Here is a 13,659-nt window from a genome sequence, read left to right as displayed (position 1 = left end):
ATATGTCCAAGGAGCGCAAACTCCACTTTCCCAAGTTCCTACTCCCATCGACCATATTCCCTACACACGGGCTTTCTCCGGACTCCAAATCCCGCAAGTCCAAGTACCTGGAAGGACATGTTCCCTATCTGCGCTGTGCAGGGTGCGCATCACAACTTTGCTTCGCCTCCCAGATTATTAGCAAGGGATTTACAGGTCGCCATGGACGTGCATATCTCGTCTCAGCGGAGCCGGTGGCCACAGCCGTGTCGGTCAGCGCGTCCTCTTCGCCCACAACTTCACTCCCAAACACAATATTACAGCGCCCAGTTCCTCGCCAGTTAGTCACAGGTGCCCATACAGTCAGCGATGTGAGTTGCGCATTCTGTGACAGTGTTTTGGGCTGGAAGTATGTTGCAGCCGAGGAGGAATCACAGCGATACAAGGTTGGCAAGTTTATTCTGGAAACCAAGAAAATCACCACCTCTTCCTGCTGGGAGTCTCTGCCTACTCTTGATCCGTCTATGCGATCAGAACAGCAATCGGAAGGAATCGAATCTGCCCCCACAGACGCCGAGTTTGACAGTCAGGATGAAGATGAGTGCGAGGATTTGTTCGCTGGCATTTGGAGTCCTGGACTCGCTACGCGTCGACGAAGTCGCAAGATTGAACGTCGACCTGCCATGTTCTAAATGTCATGAGAAGAACGCCCGAGAGCCTGTGGTAGGGTGTGCATAATGTGTTATGATACCCTTGAATGTTTGCATATCTTAATATAGCTTGAAAGGCCGCATGTGTTTTATGGAATATTAATTAACTCCTAGATAATTGAAGTGGGTCCCAGGGTGTAAAAAGGCATAGGAAATACTATGCTCAGACATGCGATTTCAGAGGCAGGTCACTTCAAGGAGAGGTATCATCGACGCGGGACCGTTTCGAGCCATTATCGACCGCAGGTTCTTCGGCAGGCCTCTTTGAGGCAGAACCAGACCCTTGGGCTGACTGCTTCGTGGGCTTCCGTTTGACATAGGCAGATAAGTCCGTCGCTCCCTGGCTTGCCGCCTCAAGCTGCGCCTTCTGATCGGTTGCCGACTGGCCGACAATCTGGCCCAGAATACCTTTCAGCATAGCCTCATTGGCTTGGTCGTTCTGTTCTACAGAAACAGGCGGCCGACGCAGATCAACAAGCTGCATTGATCGTCAGTTAATACTTCAGGTAAAATGGTCGAAGGTGTGGCATATTTACCCGTTGCTCCATATCAGCAATGATCTCTTTGACATTGGCGATCTTCCTCTTTATCGCAGTTACTTTGTCCTCATCCACGTCTGTGTCGGCTTCAAGCTTCTTTTCCTCTTGAGCCATTCTGACCTTGCAACTTTCGATCGCAAGCTCCATCTGGGTGGCAGCATCCTTTCTCATCTCTTCATCAACTTTGTTCTTCTCGTTTTCACCGCTCTCCTCATCGCCCTGTTGAACAGATGCAAACTCCAGGGCGAGAGATAGCTTGTAATGGCACTCGGCGACTGAAGGATCTTCAAGAGGATATAGCGAATTCCTCAAGTCGAGAACAACTCTCAGATCATTAACCGCGTCATTAAATCTCTCGGCCTCCAGCGAGATTTCAGCCTGAAGATCGTGGGTGTCGGCAAGTCGTTCCTTGATATGCTTGGCATCCGTAGAAATAGCCGTAGATTTACCTTTGCCTCCGTCGTTTGCCTCGGCAGCACTCAGCTTTTTGAGATACAGAACACGTGCCAAGTCGAGAACTTCAAAGGCGTTGGCAAAATCGTCGTCGTCATCCTCCTCGTCGGCTTGCTCGCCATCTTCCTCGTCCTCCGAATCAGAGTCCACAAAGTTTTCGTCTCCAGTAAACTGGAAGAGGGGTTTCGATCCTGCAGATTCTGACTCTTTACTTGCGGCCCTGTTCGAAGGCGGGTCCTGAGCCTTTGAATCGGTAATCGCATCTTTGACGAGATGCTCACCGGAGGGCTTAGACCCAGCAGAAGAGGAAACTTTTTTTGGAGGTGGGTTGCTGGATTGGGGCTGCTCCCCAGCTACCTTGGATCCCAGCACATCACTTTTGCTCACTGCCACGTTGTATAGTGATTTTCCGTAGGCATAGAGCAGGTCGGCATTTTCTGGGGAGAGTTCGCCGTTGAGTTCGGCCTGCAGCTCGGTAGCTTGAGAGTACAACTCAGAAGCTGCATTGTGGTCTTTAGTGGCATCTTTCGCGGCGGCTCGAGCGATCAAGTCCTCAAGTTCAGCTCGCTGCTCTTGCGCAGAGAGCTCGGGCTCTTGCATTTTAGGTTGGTGGGTATCAGTCATGGCGCGGAATGTAGTGACAACTGGGTATATGATAAAGAAAGAAAGAGAGAAAGGGGAACAAAAAGTAGAAAGGAAGATAAAGAGAATTGTCAAAAGCGAGAAGTGAACCGAGTAAGTGAAAGAAAAGAGAAGGGAGAGCTTAGTTCGGGCGCGGCGCGTTTGTCACGCGTCTCCATTTAATTGATTTCTGGCGACCTTCTTCCTCACGTTTCCCCGTCTATGACTTCAATCTTGCCAGACAATCTCACCTTTTATCTCTGTCTGAAACGAAGGGTTTTTTCTTCGGTGTCAAATTTTCCAAAAGATCCCGCTACGTTTCTTGCTAGTCCGCCAGCAAGATGGATGCATCTACGCCGCGACATCCTGATCGTTTCAGAACGATTGATCCAATCCCTTCGTCTTCACCTGCGTTTGGAACACCAGCACGCCCATTTCGAGTGAACAAAGCCAATGCGCCGCCTACCAAAACATCAATCTTGCCGATCTTACTTCCTCCTTCGACTTTGCGCCCAGTTGCTTTCCGAACATTTACCCGCAAACACAACTTAACAATATCATCCTCCGCACTTCAAACATTGGCGGTGTTTGTAGGAAAGAATTGCGGCTCAGGATGGCGCGAAGAAGGACTAGCAGAGCGCGTCCTGGACGAGGTTGCTAAGATATGGAAAAGAGCCGGAGGAGGCGTTATTGTCGAGGAGGGCAAAGGTGCCTCACTGAAGACTATACTCCAGACCATAGAGGGTAGCATGAGTGGTGGCAGAGTCATTACTGGCAAAACTACGCATGACAGCTCAAAGGCATCCGCGCTTGGTATGGATGATGGACGGATGGAATCCACTGGGGATAATTCCCAGGGACCAAATGACGATGATGATACGCAATTGTCACTTCATCCAAGACATTGGCTCAAAGTGATTGACGCCTTCAATCTTCCGCGCTTGACGTATAACGTCGACAAAAAATATTTCGAAGCTATCAAGTCGAAGCCGTCTTTGTTTCCATCACCTTCTCACAAAACCGCGCTTTTCCGCGATCGATACAACCTTGTATATCAACGTTTACTCCGAAACGAGTCATTTCAAAGCTCCTTGGGAGTTGCTGGTGTCCCTTCACTACAACGCACATCATCTAATATTGCCCAACGGCAATCCTACAAACTAACACCAATTGCAAACTTGCTGGGCAGAAGTGGGACCTCGCATCTGGTTTTAGGGCTACTTTCCATTTCTCCCACAGGTAATCTATCACTAGTCGACCTGACTGGAAGTTTGGCATTGGACCTGAGCCATGCGCGGATGATACCTGAAGACGGCGCTTGGTTTGCGCCTGGCATGATCGTACTTGTTGATGGCATTTACGAAGAGGAGGAGATGGTCAAAGGCGCAGCGTTGGGCGGAAACACTGGGATTGGAGGTGCGATTGGAGGCCAGTTCGTTGGCATATCAATCTGCGGGCCCCCGTGCGAGCGACGGGATATCTCGCTAGGAACAAGTAATCGTCACGATAGTGGACAGCTGGGCTCTAGTGGAGGTTTCGGCTGGGTCGATTTCCTCGGCCTGGGGAGCGAGCGTGCACAAGGAGCACGCATGAGAAGAATTCAAGAGAAATGCCTACGGGGCGAACTGGAAGCCACGGAAACCACTACTCGCCTCAAGGTTGCAGTCATGAGTGAGGTCAATCTCGACAATATGAAAACCCTGGATGCCTTGAAGAAGGTCTTTAGTACCTACAATGACCTGGCTCTATCCGAACGCCCACAAGCCTTCGTTTTGGTTGGCAACTTTGTGCAAAGAGCTGTTATCAGTGGAGGGGGCAAAGCCGGAAGCATTGAATACAAGGAGTATTTTGACTCATTGGCGCTGGTCTTATCTGACTTCCCAGCATTGCTACAGCACTCAACGTTTGTCTTTGTACCAGGTGATAACGATCCCTGGGCATCGGCATTCTCTGCTGGTGCGGCCTCAACAGTACCACGCCAACCCATTCCAGATCTGTTTACCTCCCGTATCCGACGTGCATTTGTAACGGCGAACTCGGAGCTGGACAAAGCACAAAATGCAGAACCCATGGGTGACGCAATTTGGACCTCCAACCCGGCCCGCCTCACATGGTTCGGGCCAGTGCATGATATCGCCATCTTCCGTGACGACATCTCAGGAAGACTTAGACGCAGCGCCGTGAATACCTCTCTCGACAATGAAGAACCAGATGTTGCCATGGATGATCCCTCAAGTAGTGTTGCTAGCGATGCAGGCTTCATCACGCCAGAAAATCCCATCGACATGGACCAGCAAGACTGTGGCAAAACAACAACCGCTTCATCCGGGGCATCGATGGCCCGTCGGCTTGTCAAGACAATCCTGGATCAGGGGATGGTTTCTCCATTCCCGCTACCACTGCGCCCCGTCCTATGGGATCATGCCTCCGCTTTGCAGCTATACCCATTGCCAACGGCATTTGTATTGGCAGATCCCGAGGCTGCACCGTTTTGCATGACCTACGAGGGCTGCCATGTCATGAATCCGGGACGATTGGTACCTGAAGGCGGTGTTTCAATGGCCCGATGGGTTGAGTATGATGTGCTGCGAAACCGAGGAAAGGTTAGAGAAGAGCGTTATTAAGTTCTATTTGAAGCCCTAATACATGAATATTTAACGGAAGCAACAAGCTAATTACACATCAATTGAGATAAATGTAGATGGTATGTCATATTGAAGTCTAGGAATACACGGCGAAGAGAACAAGCTGCTCTTACGTTTAGTTAAAACCGGGAAAAAGACCCAACTGGTATCAAACTCCGAAGAGATATCATAATGCCTAATCAATGGTGATGACATCGGTGTTTCCCAGGCCACTGGCTTGGTTTGAAGCGGTCTTGTTTGGTAAAACAGAGACCTGCCCTTTGGTTTGTAGCGGTTCTGGCACCGCTGCCTTTCCTTTGGCTTCTTTGTCGAGCTCAAGATGGGGAGAACTGAGACATAGGTGCAGCTCGGCCAGGAGATTCCCGACTTTGTCAGGCATCCCCACAGCTCCATCCCCAAGTCCGTTCCAACCATCGCCCTTTGAGTGGTAGAGCTTCTCTCGTATCGCAATTGCGATCTGATCACGACCGAACTGATTGTCTGTGTTTGCGTCCCTTAACATCCAAACTTGCTCATCCTGGTGCACTATTCTGTTCAGTCTAAAACGTGCGTTCACTCGAGGATAATGAATTTGATATTCGGTTGGCCCTCGCACAGTGATGTAGACTATTGACGAGTCCGTCTGGTTTGATATGTTCGTGATTTGATCAAATGAGCGCAACAGGGGGAGTGTGAAAGACATGAGGCGAAGAATGGATTTCACACCAGTGTCGGTAAAACGATGATTTAGAGCCACTGCGAGGGCCTCTTGAATTCGGCGGTGGGGACTGGAGCTCTCGAATTTGATACCCAATTGGAGGTGGAAGAGAGGCTGGGATTTCGAGATAGCTGCCATGTCGACGTAGTCGGACAAAGTAGGACCCGAGACCCCGATGTCAAACGAGGCTGAGGATTTAGTCTCTTTGCCGTACGCAAAAGCAATCTGGGACAAGGACAACGAGCGGGGCTCCATTCCATTCTGTATAAGGGACTGGAGGATGGAGAGAACACACTCGAACCGCTGCAAGCGTTCAAAGAGACCCACGATAATAGAATGTCCAGCTGGCACGAGCAAACGAAGTGCAAATCCAGCACCCTTGTCTTCAGTAATCAACGAAGAATCTGTCTTTGAAATGAGAGGTACAAGGGATTTGATGCGATTTTTCAGTGTGCCATGCGCTACCATTATAATGGAACGGCTCTTGCTATCAACTCCCTGGAATGCGAGCCGAACAATTTCTTTGAGCTGTGACTCTCTGTTCACCCCTGAAGGCAGCGCGATTCGCAAGGCAGGTGGAAGCGTGGCCGGATTGTAGCTGAAAATGAGATCCGGTATAATCAGATCAGATTGCATTTGCAGTTCTTTCAGCGGTGGCAAAAAACGTAGAGCAGGTAGCTCAGACAAGTAACATGCATTGGCAAAAATGGCCAAGATTCCAGTTAGAGCATGAACTAGCTCAGCGCATGTTGTGTAGTCGAGTCGTCCCTGTGCAGAAACAAGGCTTTCGCTGATAACGTGTGCGCGAGGAAGAGAAATGCCAGTCTCACCACCGCTGTAGGGCGGAATTGCCCTTGCTGTCCCAGTTGGCCGAAGTTGGACAAGCCACCAGCGGTCACCATCCATGCTGCTGGTCGCCGCTGCAACCCATTGACGGTTCCAAAGCGGATGGGAGAAGAAAGCGGATCGCATTACACCCGGAGGGAACAGCTTACGGGGGTCAAGTCCAAGCACCCTCTGGCTCAGTGTCTCGAGGCCAAGCGCCTTGGTACCAGACTCAATTTCTTCCACCGCAGTAGTGCATCGAAGCCGAGAGACACGGGTTAGTATCTCTTCGAAGGATGATTTGTGGACTATCCGGTCATTGTCCAGGCGTTCGGGTACATTTGGTGTCACGCAGAGAATGATGGACCCTGACATCGGTTCAATGGAGACCCGAACAGATCGTGAGGCTGTGAGCTGAACATCAAGGTAACATTCGCCAGGTTCTGTCGATGATAGTTGAGCCTGCAGTGATAAAGTGTGTTTGGAGAAAAGCAAGTGCTTCTTCAGGGTGGTGAAGGCTGCCGAGAGAACGTGTGAGGAATGTAGTGCGACAACGCTTCTGAGGATACGCTCCATGGAAAGGTCATCCGTGTCAAATTGAATGGCATCACTGATAGCCAACTGGCCGTCTCGCATCCACCGGAACCCGAGGTGTGATGTCCCAGGCATCGAGTTGCTAGAATTGCTGCTGCGATGACCACTGTTAATTCCTATCTCCAGCCAACTCTTGGGTCCCGTTCTCTGGGACCAGTATTGAACCACAAGTGTTCGGTGTAGCAGTTCGATATGTAAGGCATCCGCCCAAAGACCGCGCGCAAGATCCGTGGCTTGTCTGAACAGAATGTTGATTTTGTTGGTGAGGACCAGACCATGCAAAAAGTTGAAGCATCCCATCAAACCGTCATTGCGGAGTATTTCGTTGATCTTGGCATCAAGCTCATTGAGAATCCGTCCCTCTGGAATGGGTGATGATGGCGAGAAAAGGAAGCGAATGTCCACAAAAAAGAACTGTGATATTGTTGAGACTTCTGCCACCGAAAGGTCAAGTTCAAATTCACCAGGAACTGTAAATGTGACCCGACCATCATGAACCCGATAATGTCGTAGTGCGTGCGGAACCGAATCGTGCAATGCCAGTCGCACGCTGATAATTCGATTGAGCTTGAGCAGCTTTTTAAGCGTTGCTCGTGCTGTCAGGGGTTTGAGGGGGCTGTACCCAAGCTGTAAAAAGGTCAGAGCTTGAAGCATTGTAAAACCACAGAGAAAACTCACATCTGGTAGAGATGTTACCTGGCCCTTGGATAGAACCAACAATGCCGTTTTCAGGTCTGGATTGGCGACTTGAGCTCGAACTAGATCTCGTTTCACTTCGCCGACATACTGAAGAGCTGCATCATATGATTGATGGCGCGTGCGAATAAAACCTTGTATGTCAATAAGCCTGCTTACATCGGCAGCCTGCCGACTCCACTGCGAGAGAACAAGGAGCTTAATAAACTCAGCCCTCTTAGCATGAGCAAAGTCCAAGAGTCGCAATTTTTTGTGAATATTTTCTGATGACTGATTCCCGGGTGCTTTTCCATTGGTTGCACCTGAGGCAGCTTGGTGAGGTACTTGAACCGCAGCCAGTTCAGTTATCAACTCAGAGAGTTCATTCCAGCATTGTTGCACCGATCGATTAACAAGTGTTCCAAATGGAAAAAACCCTTGGGTAATGTGAGTGAGTTCAAAGGGCGTCGTTGGCACGTTTCCCCCTGCCTTGCCTGCCAGTGAAGTTTGATTCGAGGCATCAACCGCGCCTGAAGTACCATTGACATGCGCTGATCCATTCATGGAGCTGGACATCTGAGCACTTTTATCAACGTTCCTCAAAGAGTTAGATCCGCCATTGCTGGCCTCATTGAGGCCTGGTCGCCGGACAGATCCATCGATGTTGACATTGTCCATGATGACACCGGGCATTTCTGTAAATACAGCCTGGCTGCTCGGTGACTCTCCTTGAAAGCTTCCCCCTCCTTGGCCCTATGCACGGCACAGAACAAGTGACCTAACACAGGCACTGTTCTGGGCTCGAACTGGTCGGCGCCGGGGTAGGAAGGGAAGCGAAGATCAAAGTAAAAGACACAGGAGAGTCCTCAGTCTATTGCCATGCGTATCACGGGCTGTGTAAATGGAGGGTCACGCTCATAATCGGGAGAGCTGGGCGCAAGGCTGAGGCTTTAGGTGGGCCTCCAACGGTCGGTCGAGGTTCGGACGGATATGCTTATAGGTCGCAATCGAAGTAGTAAGCTCCAGTGCAGAAATTTGAATTTATTCCGGTCTGACGGCGAGAGATGATGAGGGACGCGATTTAGATCCCTGAATATGCGTGACGATATAAAGAGAAACCGGATTTGTCGCAATGCGATGGAACAAAACAATGTAGAAAAAGAAGGGCAGAAAGGGTGAATGAAATTATCGAATGGAAGGTTCAGGGAAAGTATATTGAAGAAGAGAAAGAGCCCAGTGAGTACTGGGTCAAAAGGTCAACACTTGATGATTTAATGAAAGCGCGATGCGCTCTGCATGCAATGACTTACCGCCTTTGGTTTCTGCCTCGATGCCTGATAATGGAGAAGGTAGAGGTACATCCGGGTGACGCTTCTTTGCTAGGGCGTTTAGGTATCCAGTACTTTCCTCAGCATGTCCCTTGTACAACGGAGATGATCTGCTATCTCATGACCTCATCTCCTTTGACAACTTCCAAGATTGAGATCTACTTGCAATCCCGAATTGCCTTATACTGACTTTATACCAAAACCAAACTGATCTCGCAACCATCTATGTCTGAGTCTACTCACGTCTGACCATGAGTCTTGTCTGCCCCTACCAACCATGAGTATACCAGAGAATGAGTCGAGGCTTGCCCCCCAATATCCCGGCGATGATACTCGACCGACGAGCAGGAGGGAGCTTGCCGGTTGGTACTGCTATGGTTGGGCTGCAGAGGTATTTGTTGTCTGTGCCATGGGTACGTGTGCTTATAATCCATTGACCCTTTGAGGCCTCATCTAACCCAAGACAGGTTCATTTCTTCCGATAACTCTGGAGCAGATGGCCCGAGATCGGGGAGTCCTTCTGTCAGACAAAACGACACCGTGCAGCGCAACATGGAGTCCCTCCCTGCCACCGCCAGGATCGGATGTCCCGATATATCAGCTCCAGGGGTCAGATGGCGGCCAGTGCATCATTTATTTCCTCGGTGCTGAGATAAACACGGCAAGCTTTGCTTTGTATACCTTTTCACTGAGCGTTTTGGTCCAAGCTGTCCTGATTATCTCAATGTCAGGTGCCGCTGACCATGGAAGTTATCGCAAGACGCTTTTGGTTATCTTTGCTGTTATTGGCTCAATCGCTACGATGTTATTTTTGGTTGTTGTTCCCAAAGTTTACCTTCTGGGTGGCCTGCTTGCAATTATTTCGAATACTTGCTTTGGTGCATCCTTTGTTCTCCTCAACTCATTTTTGCCTGTTTTGGTCCGACACCACCCGTTATTGTTGGAAGAAGAAATTGAGGCAACGACATCTGGTGATTCTCAGGCACAATTTAGGGAATCCTCTATTTCTTCCTCGACTGGAAATATTGAAAGGGCACAAATGGATGATACCATGCCGCTACTACCGCCCGATAGGGTATCCGAGGCGACTATCACCACTATGACTTCCCTGGAGCTCAAACTTTCTACCAGAATCTCATCCAACGGCATTGGCATCGGATACATCGGTGCAGTGGTCTTGCAGATACTTTCCATATTGGTCGTGGTAGTCGTGCGTCCGCCAACGTTCTCGTTGCGTCTTGTTCTATTCCTAATCGGATTGTGGTGGTTCGTGTTCACCATACCGGTAGCGGTGTGGCTCCGCCCTCGTCCTGGTCCACCACTATTGGGAGGCGACGGTAAATCGCTTCATTCCTGGATCGGATACCTGGTGTACGCCTGGAAGTCTATTGGAAAAACCGCAATGCGGGCTCGCCACCTGAAAGACATCGCGATTTTCCTTGCTGCTTGGTTCCTTCTTAGCGATGGGATTGCAACTGTCAGTGGCACTGCGGTGCTGTTTGCAAAGACTCAATTAGATATGAAGCCGGCTGCCCTGGGACTGATCAATGTAATCGTTATGCTCGCGGGGGTATTTGGTGCATTCTCTTGGAGTTATGTCTCAACGTTCTTCAACCTCCGGGCATCACAGACGATCATCGCATGTATCATCTTATTCGAGCTCATTCCGCTCTATGGCCTTTTAGGGTTCATCCCAGCCGTGAAGCGCGCGGGGCTTGGTCTCCATCAACCCTGGGAGATGTACCCCCTCGGAGCAGTCTATGGACTTGTCATGGGTGGGCTCTCGTCCTACTGTCGAAGCTTTTTTGGTGAGCTCATTCCTCCGGGCTATGAAGCAGCCTTCTATGCGCTTTATGCCATTACCGACAAGGGATCAAGCATTTTTGGTCCTGCTATTGTCGGTGCCATTACCGATCGTTACGGTGAAATCCGACCAGCGTTTGCATTCCTAGCCGTACTTATCATTGTGCCACTACCGCTTATGCTTTTGGTGGATATTGACCGCGGAAAACGAGATGCCAAGGCATTGGGGGCTGAACTGGACGGCATACCAAAATCGTCTGGATATGGGTCTATACCTGGAGGTCCGGTTGAGGATGATGGGTTCGAATAGAACGAGAATGTCAACATGTGATGTGTAGAGAAATTGCTTCTGCTCTTTCTCAACTATTGGAGTATCCCGCAGAAGCAATTTGGGAATTATAGGTCTTAGCGGGAATGCATGAAATCTACATTATTAATCATATCGCCAAGAGTGTCGAGGCCACTTGTCAACATCTCAAGTCTCAAGTGTAACCCAATATAGAAAGGGATTGAGGGGGTTCTAGATGTGTGACAGGGAGGTTTATGGGTGTTCACGAAACAAGTGTTCTGTACCCGTTGTTGCCCCATAATTTAGCGCTGGGGCAGAAGTACCAAGTACCTGGCAGGAACACAAGGACCGCCCTTGTCACCCTGCATAGCCCAGTCATAGAGCTCCACTCTCAGCCTTAGTGAACAAACTGTCCTCAAGTTCATTCCCACCCCTCCCCTCGTTGATAAATCAAACATCTCCCCATTTCATTCCATCTCTCTTCAACCTCTCTGACGCAATATTGGTAAGCTCCATATTTTTCTTTCTTTCCCCTAGCTTCTAACCATTTCTCTAGCTTTGACCGAGCAATTGGGCTCTTGTTTTTTTCTGTTTGATTTACATACACGATGCGGTCTTTCGCCCCCCTGGTCCTGAGCCTCCTCGGAGCTACTGCGGCTGTCCACGCCGCCGATGCTGAGGCCGAAGCTACTGATGCCAATGCCAATGTCGTCACGCTAACAACGGACACCTTTGATGAGTTCGTCAAGGAGCATCCACTGGTGCTTGCTGAGTTCTACGCGCCCTGGTGCGGTCACTGCAAGTCTCTTGCCCCCAAGTACGAAGAGGCTGCAACCGAGCTGAAGTCCAAGGACATTCCCCTCGTCAAGGTGGACTGCACTGCGGAGGAGGAGCTGTGCCGAACCTACGAGGTTGATGGCTACCCTACACTCAAGGTGTTCCGTGGTGCCGACTCGCACAAGCCCTACGCTGGTGCCCGCAAGACTGACGCGTAAGCTACGTTAAATTCTTGGCTCTGGATGAGAAGCTGACGATGTATTTCTGCAATAGCATTGTTTCATACATGACCAAGCAGTCGATGCCTGCTGTCTCCAGCGTGAACGAAGACAATCTGGAAGAGTTCAAGGCTCTCGACAAGATCACCATTATCGGATACGTGGCCTCCGATGACAAGACCTCCAACAAGAGCTTCACTACCTTTGCCGAGTCGCAGCGCGACAACTACCTCTTCGCCGCCTCCAACGACGCTGCCCTCGCCAAGGCCGAGGGAGTCAAGCAGCCTTCCATCGTCCTTTACAAGGACTTCGATGAGAAGAAGGCCGTATACGATGGAAAGCTCGAAGATGAGGCCATTCTGGAATGGGTCAAGACCGCCAGCACTCCTCTTGTTGGCGAACTCGGCCCCGAGACTTACTCGAAGTACATGGCGGTTCGTCCACTCTCTGCACAGTTGCTATTATAGATCAATGAATTGACTTGAAAATCACCAGGCCGGTATCCCCTTGGCTTACATTTTCGCCGAGACTCCCGAAGAGCGTGAGAAGTTTGCTGAGGAGTTCCGTCCCATCGCTGAAAAGCACCGCGGAGACATCAACATTGTCACCCTCGACGCCAAGCTGTTTGGTGCCCACGCCGGCAACCTCAACCTTGAGCCCGAGAACTTCCCCGCCTTCGCTATCCAGGAAACCGCCAAGAACGCCAAGTACCCTTACGACCAGACCAAGAAGCTCGAGGTCAAGGAGGTTGCCAAGTTCATCAAGAATGTCCTTGACGGCAAGGTCGAGCCTAGCATCAAGTCCGAGCCCATCCCCGAGACTCAGGAGGGATCTGTCACCGTTGTCGTTGGCCGCAACTACAAGGATGTCGTCATTGACAACGAGAAGGATGTCCTTGTCGAGTTCTACGCTCCTTGGTGCGGACATTGCAAGGCGTAAGTTAATCTGTATCCCATTAGTTTGACATGTCTAACCGAATTCTTTCCAGTCTTGCTCCTAAGTACGACGAGCTCGCCGCTTTGTACGCTGATGTTCCTGAGCTGAACGAGAAGGTCACCATTGCCAAGATTGATGCCACTGCCAATGATGTGCCTGACTCCATCACTGGATTCCCCACCATTAAGATCTACCCCGCTGGTGCCAAGGACGCTCCCATTGAGTACGCTGGCTCCCGTACCGTTGAGGATCTCGTCTCCTTCATCAAGGAGAACGGCAAGTACCAGGTTGACGGTCTTGCTGACGGTGCCAAGAAGCCCGAGCAGGATGGCGAGGTCACCTCATCTGCCGCCAAGGCCGCTGAGACTGCTTCCGATGAGGAGGGTCACGATGAGCTGTAAACGTGAAGCTTGAACTTGTATCCCACCTATTGTATTCTCTATCCAAATTTGATATCTGTTCGAATGCTTTATGTGATAGTAGCTGCTAGAGTTCGAGATAAATTGTAAACGAGCCGAGGTTGATGAAGATCGGAGTATCGATCAGCTCTTGGCACTTGAGCCTCAAGAC

At 50.3% G+C, this 13,659-nt stretch overlaps 6 protein-coding genes across 6 annotated transcripts; 4 read left to right on the top strand and 2 right to left on the bottom strand.

The window, feature by feature from the left end:
* Positions 1 to 2: 2 nt before the first annotated feature.
* On the top strand, positions 3 to 671 carry N7508_003735 (yippee/mis18 family protein; the record flags this gene model as incomplete). Its single annotated transcript, XM_058461801.1, has 1 exon — positions 3 to 671. The coding sequence occupies one exon, from the start codon at positions 3 to 5 to the stop codon at positions 669 to 671; it is 669 nt and encodes a 222-aa protein (XP_058322378.1).
* A 211-nt stretch (positions 672 to 882) lies between these two features.
* On the bottom strand, positions 883 to 2,305 carry N7508_003734 (SHNi-TPR domain-containing protein; the record flags this gene model as incomplete). The annotated part of the gene is made up of 2 exons (XM_058461800.1): positions 883 to 1,167; positions 1,226 to 2,305. The coding sequence occupies 2 exons, from the start codon at positions 2,303 to 2,305 to the stop codon at positions 883 to 885; spliced, it is 1,365 nt and encodes a 454-aa protein (XP_058322377.1).
* A 338-nt stretch (positions 2,306 to 2,643) lies between these two features.
* Positions 2,644 to 4,926, top strand: N7508_003733 (DNA polymerase epsilon noncatalytic subunit; the record flags this gene model as incomplete). The annotated part of the gene is made up of 1 exon (XM_058461799.1): positions 2,644 to 4,926. One exon carries the CDS (start codon positions 2,644 to 2,646, stop codon positions 4,924 to 4,926), a length of 2,283 nt encoding a protein of 760 aa, XP_058322376.1.
* Positions 4,927 to 5,122: 196 nt separating this feature from the next.
* On the bottom strand, positions 5,123 to 8,431 carry N7508_003732 (mediator of RNA polymerase II transcription subunit 14; the record flags this gene model as incomplete). Its single annotated transcript, XM_058461798.1, has 2 exons — positions 5,123 to 7,690; positions 7,742 to 8,431. The coding sequence occupies 2 exons, from the start codon at positions 8,429 to 8,431 to the stop codon at positions 5,123 to 5,125; spliced, it is 3,258 nt and encodes a 1,085-aa protein (XP_058322375.1).
* A 912-nt stretch (positions 8,432 to 9,343) lies between these two features.
* atg22-1 (putative autophagy protein Atg22) lies at positions 9,344 to 11,179 on the top strand (the record flags this gene model as incomplete). The annotated part of the gene is made up of 2 exons (XM_058461797.1): positions 9,344 to 9,479; positions 9,534 to 11,179. The coding sequence occupies 2 exons, from the start codon at positions 9,344 to 9,346 to the stop codon at positions 11,177 to 11,179; spliced, it is 1,782 nt and encodes a 593-aa protein (XP_058322374.1).
* A 587-nt stretch (positions 11,180 to 11,766) lies between these two features.
* pdiA (protein disulfide isomerase PDI1) lies at positions 11,767 to 13,490 on the top strand (the record flags this gene model as incomplete). The annotated part of the gene is made up of 4 exons (XM_058461796.1): positions 11,767 to 12,149; positions 12,209 to 12,587; positions 12,649 to 13,088; positions 13,142 to 13,490. The coding sequence occupies 4 exons, from the start codon at positions 11,767 to 11,769 to the stop codon at positions 13,488 to 13,490; spliced, it is 1,551 nt and encodes a 516-aa protein (XP_058322373.1).
* Positions 13,491 to 13,659: the final 169 nt, after the last annotated feature.

This window comes from Penicillium antarcticum, assembly GCF_028974205.1.
Source record: "Penicillium antarcticum strain IBT 31339 chromosome Unknown utg000003l_segment0_segment0, whole genome shotgun sequence".
In the NCBI taxonomy this organism is placed as follows: Eukaryota; Fungi; Ascomycota; class Eurotiomycetes; order Eurotiales; family Aspergillaceae; genus Penicillium; species Penicillium antarcticum.
The sequence above is the reverse complement of the archived record's forward strand: the minus strand, read 5'-3'. Positions and strand labels throughout refer to the sequence as shown.